The sequence below is a fragment of the Ambystoma mexicanum genome, chromosome 9, assembly GCF_040938575.1.
Source record: "Ambystoma mexicanum isolate Mex_15411 chromosome 9, UKY_AmexF1_1, whole genome shotgun sequence".
Lineage (NCBI taxonomy): Eukaryota > Metazoa > Chordata > Amphibia > Caudata > Ambystomatidae > Ambystoma > Ambystoma mexicanum.
In genome coordinates, this window is record NC_090931.1 from 639,903,233 (window position 1) to 639,920,923 (window position 17,691).

A 17,691-nucleotide genomic window follows, 5' to 3' on the forward strand; every position below is an offset into this window, starting at 1 on the left:
CAGGATTCAATTAAAGACACGGACACAAAGGATTATGCCACCCTTGAAATCGTGCTGATCAAGGAATGTAATGTTGGGCAGGTTATGTAAATTGGAATCATTATCGTACTGATATGGTTATGTCGTCATAACACGATTCTCTACCCTCTTGGTTCAGTTCACTGAGATATGTTTTTCAAATTAGGTACCGGTGTGGATAACAAGATAGCTGGGAACTAAGACAGTTTCGCCTTCATCAGAGATCGCGTTTACCGATTGGGCGCATTTTCAGATCAGCAAAAGAAAGAGGACATTTCAGGGGAGTTAGTGTTTATGGGACTACACAGTTGTGGATTGGCAAGTTGATCACATGGTGGTTTTTCTTCATGGACCAATACTACCTTGCACTTCCAAAGACTATCTAAAGTGAGACTTCTTGTCGTTACCGTTTATTTTTGGTTTGGTAAAAGCTGCTCGAGAAGTAAAGTTTAAGAGAAAGCATAATCCTTCAACTCTGTGTCTTTAATAGAATTATGACTTTCTGGAACGAATGTGTTGAAAAATATGAAATGTGGAACAAACCTTTCCTCACTATTATTAGGCTTTATAAAAGCCTACCAATGTACAGCATGCTTTCTTAGCAGCTCTCAACCTTCATTGCATATTTCACTAAGGCGCATTCCGAGCGCCATCTTGCGTGTGCGTGTTTTTAGCTCTGTGAAGTACAGCTCAATGAATGGCATTTAAAAAATACTGGCAGAGTGCAATGAGGTCATGTTGAAATTAAAATCATCATACCTATTCTAAATTAATTCTATGTATGAAAGTTGCAAAGCATGAAGTTTATTTCAAGAAAGTTAACAGCGCTTTGATTAGAATCTACTCACATTCAACTTGTCGTCATGAACTTGAACATTTGAGTGCACCTAATACTCACTGTTTTTTACTGCCCCAGAACACCACCTTCCGCTACTGCACAATCCCAGTCCCCCCCATGGGTTTTATTCCCGACTTCCCTGAACTACCTACCTGGTTTCGTATAGTATTGTGCATCGGTCATGGGAGGTCAAGGGGAGCCTGCACCGGAAGGAATTTGCATAGTGCTTTGAACAATCAGCGGCACATATTGTGTCTTCAGTTATTGAACTTTGAAGGACAGACTATGGACTCTCCTTTGTTCTGGCCAGTTTTGGTTTGGTGGATGATGTGGAACTGCCAGACTTTCTCAAATATTGCACTGCTGGAACTACCTACAGTTTTAGCCACCATTTCCATTGGTGGGTTTCTGTCCCTTTTCATCCGGATGGCTAGGTCCCCCCCCCCCCTGGCCTCATCCGTCGGTAGCCTTTCCCAGCTATCGAAGGAGCCCCTTAACTATACCTTTTTCCACCAATTGGTGAAGAGTATGGGGGCTTGGCTTAGTCTTGCGAACCCTGCATATTTTGTTGGACTTATTCTGACAGTTTAGTGGACAAAAAGTCACTTATTTTTTCAATATTATTCTTTTTCCTGTCAAGCTTTCTTTGGGTTTCTGCAACTATTGCCTCAATCAGTCACTATGTAGTATTTCAAAAAGTTATGTAAATATCTATAGAACCACAAAGTAAATAAATTGCTAACCATTTTATTTCCCACAACACACCCATCCCTTCATTGATTCAGAATAGATCATCAAAACTTGGATTAATTACCCAACAATATATGGCTACTTCATGCTGAATGTGCCTTTACCACTTGTCTTGTCTGGCTAAGAGGGCAGAGTCTGATTCACGATTGACAAAGCCACCTGAATCAATCACCTACTCCTGACATTCTCCATTATTCCTTGAGAACAAATGGCGATTCATCTCCTACCACTGACCCCTTTGCCTACTAGATTCAATGCCCTCAGAGGACACGATTAAAAGTCTTAAAACAACCTCCCAAACTTCAGATCATCAACACCTCCACTCTACCCTCTCTGACACTCCCTGGTCTCTCACCACAACCTGCCAGCTCCTCCCGTACCCTCATTTTAATCAACTCTCGCCAACTACTTCAACATCTCAGTATCCCTCCCTTCCCCATCTGTCCTACGCTCTTCCTTATCCCTTAGCAACACATCACCAAATGCAATTCAAACCTGCCTCACTTTTGTCCAATCTTCATCCAATCAGGTTTGCGCATCAAGCTCTTGTGCCACCCCCAAGACATTTCCACCGAGACTGCAGCTCTGCATTAGGGTCTTCCTTTCAGCACCAGTGTACTGCTCACTCCTCAACTCCCTCATACCCCTAATCGATCAAGCCGCTAACAATGCCCCTCCACATCGTTCACTAGCAGTGGTCCCACTGTCGCCCTCACCTCGTCACCTACACAGAAGCTCTTCATGCCATTACCTCTAGAGTCAGCTAGTATTCAAATGGGTCAAAACTAACCTGAAGACTAACCGCAACTCCATCCAATCTACAATGCATTGTAAGCACTCAAATGAAACCACACACACACACACACACACACACACACACACACACACATTTCCAATTGCTCACCACTCCAAAAGCCTCTCCACCCTCATTCATCTTGCTGTCCCGATCTTTAAACACAGATCACCACTGCTACTCCATACACTTTTATTTGCTTAAATGAATCAACCCATATCTGTATTGCTCATTACCTTTTAAGGCCACTCCATGTCAATCTTGAAAGCTCCTCAACCACCCACCTACCTACAAGTAAGAGTGCCAAGGATCAGTTACGTGTCTCTCCCCACATTCGCAACAACTGCTCTCTCCTTTGGATCTCCTACCACCTGTTCACTAGGATATTCAAATCATTTTTGTCTTCACACACCCCAGAGCTATAAAAAGAAAAAGGAAAAAAAAAAAAAAAAAAAAAAAAAAATCACATCTCTAATGGTCTCTCTGTATCCATGCCCAACTAGAACTTTACTCCCAGATGCTCAACCCTTTAAAAACTGAGGTAACCTCCAAGTCTCCCAACATCTCACTCCTACTCCATGCTACCATTTCATATCCACTTGACCTCCTTAATCCATACCCCACACCAAGGACAAGTACCTCTCAGTTCTCTTTAATATCAGCCCCAACAGTTCAAAATATTCACCGTCAGGGAAGTCAGACAATAAAACCTTTACCAGTCCCCTTACACTGCTTCAACTAATGTTTACTCTCGTTGTGAGATGGCTTAACTGCCCTAGTCTCACGGGACCCGCGTGCAAGTCAAATAACCCAACCCCTCTGATTGCGAGCAGACAAAGTTGGTCCAAAGGAGACCCTGCATTACAGTTTGACTGTAGGAGAGAAGAAAGGAGTTAACAAACCATACTGAGCAGTCAGTTAGAAATGAGCAGAACACCAAAATGTGTAGGCCTAAATCAATTAGTATGTCATGAGTTGCTGTATAAAACGCCGCCGATTCCATAGGACGAGTCGAATATAGTCTAGCACGGCCAACACCACCATTTCAGTTCTGCCTGTAGGATGAACACCTGCCTGCAACATGTCTAAAATGTGATGGTTTGTTATGTAGGTTTGAAGTTGAGTGTTATGTTGTCCTCCATTACTTTGACAGTGTAAGAAAGTTGACAAGACCATCATCACATGCATTTAATTTTTTTAAAGGGAGCAGTAATGCCTTGTGTGCATTGTGGGGTTTGCTATAACCAAGATGGATTGCTTGTATGAAGCAAGAGGCTATTGTAGGGAGTAATACCATTTTTTTTTTGTAGAACCATGGAGGACATGGGGTCATTGGCTGAAACTGAGCATTTTTTTTGTTGCATCAGTTGTGATGTTTCAGGACCGATGGCAGTGAAAACCTCTTGCCGATATGAAATGGGCATTTGATCATGGGCACGCTCGACAAGGTGTTTAATGTATTTTTCAAGCAAAGCTTGTGTATATTGAATTTTGTTAAGAGGTTCTAGGATGAATTATAGGTAGCCTACAAGGGCAAATTCCAGAGCCAGTCCTACCCCAGAGGCAGGGCAAGAGTGCTGGGAGCCCCCCCCCTCCCCATCCCCCCCCCAAGTTCCTACCACCTATGCCCTGATTACTCTTGGTACCGCTCTGTCATCCAATACCGTACACTCTTCAAGCTGGCCAGAGTTCTCTCTTCATATCAGGACTGCAAAAAAAGAAAAAAAACAAACATGCAATCCAGCGTCAGAGGAACCCAGAGGACGTCGGAATAAAGTGGCCGACAGAGACCAACACTAGTTTGCAGCAGTGGTCGCTCGTCAGATACAAAAAGCAATACAGCTTACTGCATCTCCAGAAAAGCAGTCTGCCAAGTCGCAACGGCGAACAGAGACTTGATTTGAACGTCGCTTGTAAAAAAGGGGGTGGGGTGAGGAGGGGTTTGTCAAGACCCACCCCCTGGATGAAAGGAGCAGAGCAATTGGCCCATAGTGGCCACTGCAACACTGCACCAATGGAGATGGGGAAGGAGGGGCAGAAGAAGCAAATCAGAGTCATAAAAGACCCAGACAAATGATAAAGAGTAAATGTGTTCAGGTGAGATACAAAAAGGTGTGGAGTTCGACCAAGAGACAAGGTGAGAGACGGAAGGTGGAGCAGAGTGCTGAAGAGGAGTTTAATGAATGTGCAGATGAGGTATTGTGTGGAAGAGTGTAGAGCCAAGTGGAAAGAATGCTGCTTTGATTTTGAGTGCAAGTGATAAGAGGGAGGACAAGGTGTTGTAGAGGGGTAGCATTGGTGGATGAGGGAACTCACATGCGCAAGGAAGAGAAGAAGCAGGACAAGAGAAAGAGGAGGGACGAGAGCAAACACAGCAAGAAAGACAAGGCTACGAGAGGGGGAGTAGGGGAAAGGAAGCTAGTGCATAGGACGACGCAAAACCAGAGGAGGGAATGGGAGGAGAAAGGAGGGTAGCGAGTAGGAAAATGCAAAACCAGGGGTGGGAGGAGGGTAAAGGAGGGCACGGAGGACCATGAAAAACCAGGAAAGGGAATAGGAGGTTACTGAGTAGGAAGACGTAAAGCCAGGAAAGCGAGAGGGGGAAAATAGAGACACCACACCATTCTCGCAAAACTATTCAAATAGGATACCCTTGGGAAGCCACAATGGCAGCAGCCATTAGGCCCTCCCAAAGCATAAGCTAGTCAAGAGGGTAGGGGTCACCAAGCTATAGAATCCATCTATGTGATGACTTGTTCTCGAAGACGAAAATTCTGATTCTTTTCCACAGAACATTTCCCTGCAATTATATGCGAGGGGGTGGGGGGTGGGGGAAGAGACTCCTGCAGCCACCTTCATACTCAACTTATATTTGTTTCTTATAACCCTAACCCCCCCCACATACAATTGTGGTGAAAATGTGTTTTGGTCTTTGAATTTTTTCATGCTCAGTAATTGATGTTAGGGAAGGCTGGGTTTAAGTGCAGGGAGCCAACAGGAGTTTGAGGGACCAGCCAGAAACATCCCTTAGTCAAGCTCAACTCGAGGTGATCGACACAATCCAAAGTACTGTTAATAAAAATCATCTATCAGCATTTAAGGCAATCTGTGACAGTTAAGACATGCTGAGTTATGTATTAATGATTTTAAAAAGAACATATTTCCTGGTTAGAAGAGTTAGATGAGAGTTTTGATTTGCTTTGTAAAAAATAAAAAAGACATGCCAGCTGATAAGATTTTGCTTCACTCAGTTTCCAATAATCAAAGTTTGATCTCCCACATTATGTCTTCAAGAGTATAATTTTTCACGAAGGCATTTTCGTTTAGACTTTTATGTTGGGGAGGATCCAATTTCATAACAATGTTAGAAATTTGACTGAGAATTTCTTAAAGATCAGCATCAAAGTGAAATAAGCGTTCCTCCATTAACATAACAGCATGCTCCATATTTAAACAAGCTAATTTCTTGGATACAGTGTTTGTACGTGCGAGTGTGCTCTTTTTAATAGTGTTTAATGAAGGATTCAGAAAAGAAATAGCTGCATGGTCAGACAAAGGTACAGCATTAAAACTAATATTTATATGTTTGTGGTTTGGAGAAGAAGAAAAAAAACATGTTTAAAAAACATTCTCTGTGACGCCAAGAGGTCATCATTTAGGACAACGTCTTAGCAAGAATAATTGATCTATGGTGGTCTAGGTTTGCCATACTGTTAATCAAAATAACGATATTTCCGAACAATGTCAAAGTGATAAATCTGCAGTGAAGCTAAAATCAGTTAAATGGTGTTTTAAAAAGTGGCAAAAGGACTGTGTAGTCTAAAAATTAACAAAAACATGACGGCATTAGTGGCAGAGTGCGAGCAGCGTATTGCAAGAAATCGCAATGGGTTTGTGTAATAATTTCTTCAAGTAAACGAGGTTTTAAAAAGATAACTGCAACATCACCCCTCCATTTGGAGGATTGCATGTTAAAATGCTATGACCAGGGTGTAACATTATAGATTATGGCATTCAGTTAGCCATGATCGAGTGATAAGTCTTTTATTGGCATAACACCGCCCCAAATGGGGTATTACTGCAGACAAGGCATTGCGAAAAGTATGTTTCACATGTATTCCAGTGCAAAATTGCTTCTGGGTAATGCAAAGAGACTGAATGTGACAGGAAGGGCAGGGCCAGCAGGAGGAGAGGGAGAGGTAAGTGGGGAGTGAGGGGAGATGGTCAGAGACTGATGGTGACACGGATGGGGGCATAGGAGAAGGGTTCTCAGGGGCCTCCTGGACAATGTGAGCAGGGAGATTTGGGGCAGGGAGTTCTTGTACCCCAGAGAGGTACGGGGGGCCAAGGGGGGGACATGGAGGGTCTCTCAGAGACGAGCAGCAAAAAGCAATCCATTTCGAAACTCATTGCATGACAGAATTGTACAATAGCGGGGTGCAAAATTGATGAATGGACCATTTAAACAACAATGACAACTATTTAGGCATTAGGAGTGTGTGTTTGGGAGCAGATCTTAGTAAATGATGGATTAACTGCAATACAAGAATTTACCCTGGGATGTGCCATCCAAGAACAGGTGGCACAGCTTCCAGGCCCTTGGCCCGTTCTGTGTCACATGGGCCTACACAGACTTGCTTTGGTGCCATTTTATAATGGGATTTAATCTTGTGGAAGTTGCCCCATCACCCTTGTAGAGTAAAAACAGGCGAGAGTGCTCCACTGAGATTATAAAGATCCTCCACGTGAAGGTATGCTGCCAAAAACATCTAATTTAAGAGGTGCTATGATTTTTTAATATTATTAAAAAGCAGGGCTCTAGAACAGAAGTGAAGCCTTTCCCTGTTAGATTAAAGGGCAAAGGGAAACATTCCAGCGAGGAAACAGAGTGCAAGTGCTTGATGTCAGAAGACCTGCTACACAGGACTCACTAACATAACCTAGCAAATTTAACATTGTAAATACACTAAACCAAAGCATAGTGAAGTCTACAAAAGAGCACAAAATGGCGAGATAAAGCTGGACACCTAAGTAATATGTTCACTATTATTTAAATGTGCTGGAAGTCCTAATCAATCAAACTACCTTATGCTGGTCTAAACTTGAAGGAAGCCTTTAGCCAATAGGACTCTAGTTTTTCTTTTTTGGTAAACAAAGAGATCATAAAACTAAATATAAAATGGGCAGAGCAGGTGCAGGGACGTGCCAAACACTACTCTAGGGATAAAGATTGAAAGCTTGTTTTTAAAGCCCCAAAAGTGACCTAGCGTAACAAACAAAGCTTTTTCACCACTCAACTGCCACAGACAGGTGCTTGTACCCAGGTCTACAGATAAGGTGCATACTAGGCCTTTTTACGCATGAAAATCTTGTAAATACGACAGCTTTATTATTTTCCTGTGTACATTTACACACAAGTTTAGAGCAGAGAGCAGTGCAAAGGTCAGGTTACTTGACAGAAACCAGAAGGCTTCTTTTGATTTTGATCTAGATGGATGTAATTGCAAGCCATGGATGAAAGCCTCTGAATCAGAATGTATTTCTCTGAAGCCTTTCAAGAAAATAAACTGCACACTGTGATTAAAGGAATGGTTCATTTCCATTCAGCTTCTGCTGTGTTGATGCTCATGGAGCAAACAGAAGCACTGTGCATATTTTAAAATTAAGTTGCAATTGACAATTATTTTGTAACACATTATGCTTTTTTTGTCCAGTGAAAGCAAACTAGTATTGCACAATTGTATTTTTTCGAATCCGGTGCTGTGTGCATAATCATGCAGAGGCAGATCATGTTTACACTTCTAATTTGATTTGCACTCTAATTATAAAAACAGTGTGTAAAATGATGACTATGCACAGTCTAGTTTATAGCCTTTCAACCTTGCAGTCAATGGGGCCATTAATATGAATGGTCAGTGGCAGCAGAGTCTTTGCTAAAGGGTGAGTGATTGTCATTACACCAATCACAGGGGTTCTAGCCTCTCAAATCGTCAAGACTACAATAAAACATCCAAAACCTGACTCTCGAGGAAGTGCAAGCGCTGTTCAAAAACAAACAAATGAAGGTTACATTGGTAATTGAAATAAAAACTCAGCAAAACCTGTGCCTGTACAGATAGGTATTTAACTTTATGTAGCGCTTCATACATTGTTCATCCAACATCTAGGTGCTGAAATGATTATACCTCAGTCGATACTCAGTTAAGCAACCTCTGAAGGATGTTAGCCAATAAGATAGCTCAGCCGGTTGAGCACTCGCTGCAATCTGTGCGTGATCTGTGGGTTGCAGGTTTGAATCCCTGCAAGACCAACTCAGCCTTTCATCCTTTCGAGGTTGATAAAGGAGTACCAACTTTGGTTTGGTGATAATTGTGATAAATATGTTCTATGTGCAGCGCTTTGCCAAAAGCACTATATAAATAACCATTTAACCATTAGATAAGATATAGAATTTAGCATGGAGTCCGTGACTCTATGCACTGTTGTATCATAACATTGGCATACCATTAGGTAGTAATAGCTCCAGGAAATAAAGACTTTCATTAAACATCAAAAGACTATTCTACTATCAAACCTCAGAGCACACAATACAATTCATGTTTGCTTTACTATGTAATTGGCTAGGTTTTTGTGTTTTCAACCTTTACATACATAGAGGAGAAATTAAATGGCCAGATCTTAGAGAAATAATGAAAGGTGTATTCTGTCACAATGCAGAAAGTTGCCACATAGTAATGATTTCCATACAGTTTTTGCACACGTCGGCTGGATGTCATATACATTTTACTCTCTTGCAAAGGACAAAAGTCATTTTTACTCTATTAAAATCACATTTACTCTCAAAGTTTAAAAATAGGGAGTAAAATACTCTCACCTCAAAATCTTATCTGGAGCACTGCTTGTACCATCAAGCAACTGGCAAAGACCAAACCTGGGTGAGGAGACCCATCATTCTGTCCCCTTGCAGGGCGCATTTCACACTAAATGTGAAGTATACACAAGTGCAGAAATTCTGCGATGTCTGTACCTGGTTGTTGACATTCCGCGTAATCTTCTTGTACTCCTCATTGGCAAGATTTGCCTTAATTCTTTCCAAGCGGGCCACAAGTTCTGGATTCTGTAAAACAAAAATTGAAGGAGTAAAGGTTGGTTTTAGATGACACTACTGAAGTGATGTGGTCTAAAATTATGAAGATTGATGTGTCCAGTATGAGTAGGGTTCTTCTTGGCACACAATTACCCACCCTTGCGGGTTTCACCACCTCCGGGAGATGGATCTGGCTGTCCTGCAGCAGCTCATGCAGGTATACAGGAGAGCCTGAGGAAGAAAAGGCAGAACACATTACAAACCACGATAGAGGGCAAGTCGAACCAAAAGAAAAAAAACTGAAATACAGAACTTGACAGTGGCCCTTCGGGATGGATATTACTTTGCAATGTGTTTGTGCCAGTCTGAATAGAATAGAGAAGCAGTTAATCCAAAAAGGTCACAGAAGAAAGAAGTAAAGGTCAGTAATAAAAGTCAGTCCCGCTTGACGGCGAACAATTTTTAAGTAGCCTCATGGGCTTAATCCAGTTTCATCTCACGTCTGTTCACCCAGGGAACGTTCTTACTCTGCTACAGTGTGGCAAACATTTTCATTGTCACTTTTCGAGGGCTTAGGTGTTCAAGACAGAAGCTACAATGACATTTCTTTCTTATGGGATCACTGGATCTAGCCCAATGCCCGAGCAACACAGTTGAGCTGACATGGTTCCTGCCCTTCTCGGTCAGAAAATAACTATATTCACAGATCAATCATGGCTGAAGTCAAAAGGTGTGTGCATCATTCCTGATTACAGGAGTCACGAAAAGGTTAGCTAGCATAGGTCATGCTCTCTACAGAGTAATAAACAAACAGAGGTTATGGCACTGCACAATGGCCATCATCAGCTACAAATAGACTACTCTTAGAAGGATTATGCATTGCCCCATGCTGTACGTTCGGAGTAAATACAGCAACCTCACCCCTGCGTTAGGGGTCGGGTGAGCAACCATCCCAAACTTTCAAAAGCCAGGATATGCCAGCAGCTGCACAGAGCGCTCAAGAGTCAAAACATCAAGCACCGCCCAGCCATCACAGCGCATGCCAACTACTGACAAGAGGGAATTTTAGTGCTTTATGGACACACAAACACATTTCTGTATGTAATGGAAGCAATATTGATCAAAGGAGCAGGTATGAGCACACCATGGGTATCGGGTAGGTACCCCCACATTAGACTCACAATTCGGCTAACAGGCCTTCTCAAAGCAGGCCATAGCAGCTTTAGAAAAATTAGTTTTCAAATAGTAAAAGGAGCTCAGCATGCCATTCAGGCTACGCAGGGGATTCGGAGAAGAGCTTTTATCCCCACTACCACAAGGTACCTCAGACTGTAGCAAGAGCACGAGGACTAATGGCAGCCCAGGATATTAGACCAAACAGGGAACCTACAAGGTGAATAACTCCTTCGCCCAAGTTGGTCATGAATGTCACCCAGCTTTCCTACCTATACAAGAGGGTGTTCACAGATCGCAAGCGATTGAACCTCACCTTATTTTGCCATTTCAGAATGCTTCCAATGTGCTCGAATCTTGGAAGTAGCTAGAAGGCAGCACCTTAGGTTCGATACGTTAGAGAGATTTTATACTGTGCCAAATCACCAACGTAGTGGCCTATATAAAACAATGAACACAACCAAGGGCTCCATGTAAAAATTGTGATCTTCAACATCCCTGATAGAATTGGTTCTTTTGAACAATTAATCTTCAATTCAGCCACAGAAGAACTAATGCAAGATACTATGCAATCGCAGACTGCTTCCTCCATGTAGACTCGTGGTCAAACAATCCCCAATGAGACTTCCTATTGTCAAATTGTTCTAAAATGCCCAGAAGTGCCAAACCAAATGGAGCATTCATAAAACCTCCTAATCAACAGGGTAAAATTAATCCCCACAAGGAAGGAGATACAAATGGAAATTCTAAACTTATTTTTAAATCCTTCCATCAACCCTACCATCCACCCACTGAAAACCATAAGGGTATAGAAACCTAAAATGAAAAAACCACTATGAACAAATCATTAAAGAGCAGCTAAATCGTACCGGTAAACTTATAACGGGGGAATTATGAGTGAATAAAGACATGTTTGGTCCAGGTAATATCAAAAACGGCTATACAGTCACAATATTTAAATAAATCAAGAGTAGTACGTTTCACCCAAGTAAAATACCAACAAAAAAATGAAAATTATATAATATATTAGCTGGGCAAGGGGTTAAAATGGGTGGGTATAGGGTTAAAAAGAGGCCTGCCCCTCCACCCCACTATTTTGTTTTTAAAGGACTATTTTCTTTGTTATTTTGTATCTCGGTAAGACGTACTACTCTGAATTTTACTTCAGTAAAATCACATATAACCCAAAAACAAGTTGCTCAAATGCAGCTCTGAACCAATTCAAAAGCATGACTGGCAAGTTGAGTGAAAACATGTGCCAATGCCAGATTTCAGTAAAGCATGTAACTATCGGGAACCCATTACTAAATATGAAATACAGGTTAGAAGGGGGAGCCTACAATATAAAACAAGCTAAGTATGCATCAATCAGCTGCGAGATGAAGATAAACGGTAGGTCAACGGGTGCTTTTAAACATTCACTTGGACAGGGGTGAAACTGTACACAAGCCTGTTGAAATCCAAAACTAACGACTTGGTACCATTGCTAAAAGGAATTACACGTCTTATGTCTGAAATCAAAAGGGTTCAAAAGCAAAACAAAAAAACAAAAAGAGCGTATACATGCATGCATGCATGCATTTGGCCTGGTCTTAGTGCAGAAACCAATTAAATAAGCCTGCAGGTGAACCCTGCTGGACAAACTTTGCTAGACATGGACACTTGTGCCAGCCGCACCTCTCACCTCCACCCCCCACCAAATGAACAAAAAAAAAAAAAAAATCAGAAGAAAAAATAAAGTGCACCATTTCGGAATAAATGCAACTCAAAGTGCAGTTTGCCCTTTTGGTGGCCTTGCAGCGCGTGGCCCTGTAAGAAGGAGTGGAGGTTGTTCATGGGACAGAGTCAAGTGCAATGGTGGTGGGTGCAGCCCAGAAGTACCCAGAAATCCAGAGGCTCTACGAGTTTACGATTTTTGTATTGACCATTGGGGAGAGGCGAGGATCTGGTAAATTACTGCAGTGTGGGTCTAATTTAGTCACCAGAGGAAGCGGGCATTTGGGGGCCTTAGAACGTCATCATATCTCCATTGTTTGTGGAAATTGATAGGCATGAAGTTGCCATGTTGGAGGGAGGCATGAAGTTGCAATGTTGGAGGGAGGCAATGTGTAGTAGAAGTTGGAAGGTGATTTTAGGGGCGAGTGAGTTAGTTGGGGAGAAGAGATTAGGCAAACAAGGGATACATAAATGCATTGGTTACCATTAAAGAGCAAGTTAATTGGGTCCATCCAAGGGTGTGATTGGAGAGGTGCGTTACATGTTTGCAGAAGAGACCCCCCCTGAGAGGGTGGAACGGGTTGGCAACATGTCTAAGAGGGAGGGGTCTTGGATAGTTGGGGGACATTGCCAGTTTGTGGGGAGGATGATTACGCAGCCCAATGCTTCCTGGTTTTATGTATGGATTGATGCTCGGATAAAGATGCATCGAGACCGACCAAACGACACCAATTCTCCAATAGTTCCTTGTTGGAGTCGTGTGTGGGTTTGCAGGATGCTTGTCTAGTTTAGGAGGGGTTGTTTCCTTTAGGTCGTAAATTACGGAGAGCGGGTGTAGGTTTGTGGAGGATTTGGTCGCATGCTGAAGTTAGCTAAATAGCCAAGTTTTAATGCCAACAATGCATTTTTTCTTAAAGAGGCATAATTAAAATAGACTATTCCTACCAGAGCCTCAAAATCTGCTAATTTGAAAGATTTAAAGAACCAATATAAAACAATAGTTTAGCAAAATGTGTGACCATGTCAGCCAGGAAAGGAATGGCAGTGATTAATTAATCAGTATGGTGGGCAGAGTATCTCATGCCATGGAGATTTATAGGCTATTCCAGCTGCAGTTTTTGGAGCAGAGATTTGGGGGCACAGACTCTAGAAGCCTAGTTACTGAGGAAAATAGGATATTTAAATGACTCCTGAAACTGCCAAATAGTGCCCTCAATGTTCCACTCAGAATGGAACTGGAATGGTATTGAGTATCTCATAAAAATGATACACCCGGGTGCGCGAAATTAAGGTTCGATAAGCAGGAGCTAAAACCAGCTCCTGGGTACCAAGCATCACCTAGTGATCAGGAGCTACCGCTGGCTAACCAGGAGCGCGCACACAACACTACAAATCCAACTTCCACATCAGATGTACAGTTTAACTTGGCTATAATGCATGGTTTAGGTTTAAAACGTGTCCTGTATATGTCATAATTCTTCTTTATTAATATTAATATTCTCAAACACTCAAAGTTGTCACATATGCATGCTTGTAAGGCACTAGTTGGCCTGGGGAGCCAAAACTAGCTCCTGGTAGCTGTTGGTTTCAACCTAACGAGGCTCTCCTAGAGGGTAGAAGCCAGAGCAAAATAGCTCTCAGCAATTTCAAACTCTGAAACTCAAGATTTATTCGTTTAAATTATGGGATACCCATGAACTCACAGTTTATCGTGAGGGTCGGTGTAATCTGTCATCCCAACAAATGGTTACTGGTCTTCCATGGTGCTCCTTTATTAAAGAGATGTCAATGACATTCAATGTACCCCTTCTGTGGAGCAACCCTGCTAAATTGGGCCGGGATTATAAAACTATGGTGAGAAACGCCTATGATTTGTGGCACTCTAGAGAAATATGTAAGTAGTGTGCCGATAATTTAGTTGTACAATTTTTAGAGCTTAAAAGTAATTTCTCTCTGGAAATGTATTTGGATATTTCCTGCAAGAAAAATGTGAAGACCTTGATTGCTACATTTAGATTATGAACATTGACTGTTCAGCAATGTATTTCTCTTTGGAATGTAGGCTAGACGGACAAGTGTACAAATTGGATAAAGTGGGTCGAGGACGTGCTGCATTTTCTATGCATTTGCCCTTTATATGAAAACCAAAATAAGGTACCATTTAAGACTGTTTATTGACAAAATATATAAGGACTATTAAAGAAGCATATAGGATGCTGAATACGACCTTGGATGGAAAAATGCCTAATTGCAATTAGGAAATATTTAGTGTTTGCATAGTCGTTCTGAAAGGAATTTGTAAACTCGAATGTATCAATTTTTAAAGGATTGTATTAAGCTTATTTTAACTTTTGAATTCTTTTGTTACGCAGGTGCAGCATTTAAAAAAACTTTTAATTGCTGTTCATAATTTTGTACGGTTTCTGCCGAAATATGTTGAAATGAAATAAAAATACTCCATGCTATGAAGAACTGAGTGCATACTCAATACACCGGTAAAAACGAATGCTGAAACTGACAAATCATCCAATCCCGTTATATGGAAGTAATGCTTGGGAGCCAAAGACTAAAGAACGGAACTAAATCAAAGTGCAGTCACTGCTACACATGCGCACTCGATACTCAGGGAGTTGCACCAATAATTATATTGCCTCCCACATGTGCGACACCAGCAAGCCACCCTACACCAGCTTCCTCCCAGTGGTGATAATGTCCATCGTACACCACAGGAAGACTTCTAAGCAGGGGGAAATTGGGCCGGGACAAGAGCTGTGACCTCGCACAAATTGACTTGTCAGGAGGCTGCTCTGTGTAGGCCCAGTACATTTCGTCCATTTCCAGCACTGCTACTAAACCACCTCCCAACCCACATTCATGGTGGACTACCATCTCCCATCTAATGATAATGAACACAACCCTCTACACCACCTCCCTTTATAGAGTGATACAAACACTTGACCACTACAACCAACCCATTCAATGGTGACAACAGCCTCCACATAGGGGTGGACTGGCTTATAGTGAACTCTGGGGATTTCCCCTGTAGACCTCTGCTGCAGCCTCTGCCTCTTTGATGTAGACACAGAAAAGGTTAATGTGCTTGACGGTTTGCGCATACACCAAGTCAAATTGCCCAGTTGGCACGATTAAAGATTAGCCGGATATTATCGAGATCTTCTCTCTTTTAATGATGGTGGTTCGGTAAAATGCCAAAAAGTGTTCACGCTGGGTCCTCTTCAGGGTTACCAAAGCCAACAATCAGAAAATGATTACAGAGAACAGAACAATTCAATACAATACCATTCAATTTTCATATATACATGAAATCATTGTCCATGCCATATCAATACAATGTTTTTAGCATTCAAAGAAACACAAATCTAAATCATACAATTACCATAGATGTTTTTAACAGAAGTTCCACCAACCCATGACAGTAACAACATTGTCCAATGTTGATCCATAATGAAAAGAAATGAGAATGAAAATATCTTAGTCTTGTCATGGGATTGTGCATCCCACTTGCATTCACACCCCTTCACATGTGGTATCATCCTCCTATTTTAGAGTTCCATTACTCTGTACCCATTACTCCACTGAATTTGAAGAATTTATATCACGCACACAACAAACTTGATTGAAACCTGGCGCAGGTGGTACTGTATAGTAGAACAGAGCGTCAACCTAATGCCAAAGAAATTCAACAAAAGCCACAGTCACCATATCTACTTGAACACGTAGGTCTTTAGATCGGCTCTAAAGATATCTATTGTAAGTGTGATTTACATCGAACATGTTTTTACAACCCATCTCCTAGAGGCCCAGAAGGAAAAGAAGTACAAAGACAACAATTGAAACCAAAGATGCAGCTTGCCAACCAGATTTCACCATGGAGCAACTACTATTTGAGGCGCAGCGTGGTCCAGTCAATAAACAGACTTGAGATGCTTATGGCCAAGGGCCAGAAAATTGAATGTCACCGGCAGAGCCAGCAAAGTGGTGTTGGACCATTGCTACAATGTGAGAGCTCTACGAGATGAAGACGAAACTGAATACAATGAAGATTCATTGCAATTATTCGAGGTCCCCCCAATAAATATTTGTTTTGATGGTTTCTCCAATTTGTGTGCAAATAACACCAGCTGAACTAACACAGACTGAAGCTTCAACGCATTTGTCCGAGGAACTTGCCAAAGATCTTGACTTCAGTTTGCCCAATTCGGTCATAATGTACACCACAGTTGAGTCACAATCATGCAGGACGATTCGTTAATAAAGGAGCATAAATAAATTGTATTCGACAGCAGCCTGGTGGAGATTATACTGATGCTGAAATGTGTGCACGCAGCGAGGGGCAAAATATGCGGGGAGCCATTGGCGATTGTGACTCATGTAGTACAAGGCACTAACCCGACAAGCCACCTGTGCCCACCTCCATCATACATTTTCATGGTCCACTCAACCGATGCTGGGCAAAGTGCCAGCTGGAAATCTACTGTATTCAACAGCTCCTCTTTTCAGTGGCTCTACTTTTAGTAAATTGTTCAGTTTCTGTGAATTTGTGGGACTTCAGAATCAGTTCCTTGCTAAAACGCAGCACTACAAATATCATAGAGAAAATGTACTTCGCGCTATTAGTCAAGCCTGAAAAATTGAACAAATGTTAAATCGAAAGCACTGACAGCCCTGGATTTCCAGCAAAGTACTGCACATACCACTTTCAGGACATGGAAACTAAAAAGATTGTTAGTTCAGAGGTCGTGCAGGTGCCCAAATGTACATCCTCAGTGGCCATGGAGAAACATGGTTTCATAAAATCCCAACATCTTCAATCGAGGGGAATGCCAATAGACCTCAGTCACCGACAGACATGTTTCGATAGCCAAGGCCACGCGAGAGCAGTTTCCAAACATTTGCCATCAATTTGATGTATGGCACGTTGCCAAATCAATCCAAAAAAAACAACGAAAAGAAAATCACAGCTGCAAGGGTTCAGAAAATATTTTACAGCGGTCCCAGTCTTTCAGCAATCATCTTTGGTGGAGCTCCAAAACTTGTGATGTGTCTGTGAAAATTCTGCTAGAAAAATGGTGCTCATTGATGCACCACTGTTCAAACGTTCATTCGTGAACAGAAACATTTTCACCAATGTGCACATGGTCATTTATCAGAAGAACAGGAACTCAAGAAGAAGTGGTTGGTTCCATCTACACCTCCACACAAAGCTCTTGAGAAGATCGTGTTTGATAAACGCTTTCAAGAGACCTGAAGGGACTCGCAGAATTGTCACACCAGAGATTTTGGAGGTGTTCCACA

The 17,691-nt window shown here is 41.9% G+C and overlaps 1 protein-coding gene across 1 annotated transcript in view; it reads right to left on the reverse strand.

The window, feature by feature from the left end:
• TMEM199 (transmembrane protein 199) overlaps positions 1-17,691 on the reverse strand; it is a 103,253-nt gene that overhangs the window by 74,581 nt on the left and 10,981 nt on the right. The window contains exons 2-3 of the mRNA XM_069615348.1: positions 9,644-9,717; positions 9,427-9,516 (exon numbers count right to left, since the gene is read on the reverse strand). Coding sequence (XP_069471449.1) covers positions 9,427-9,516; positions 9,644-9,717 — 164 coding nt within the window. The remainder of the gene's footprint in view (positions 1-9,426; positions 9,517-9,643; positions 9,718-17,691) is intronic.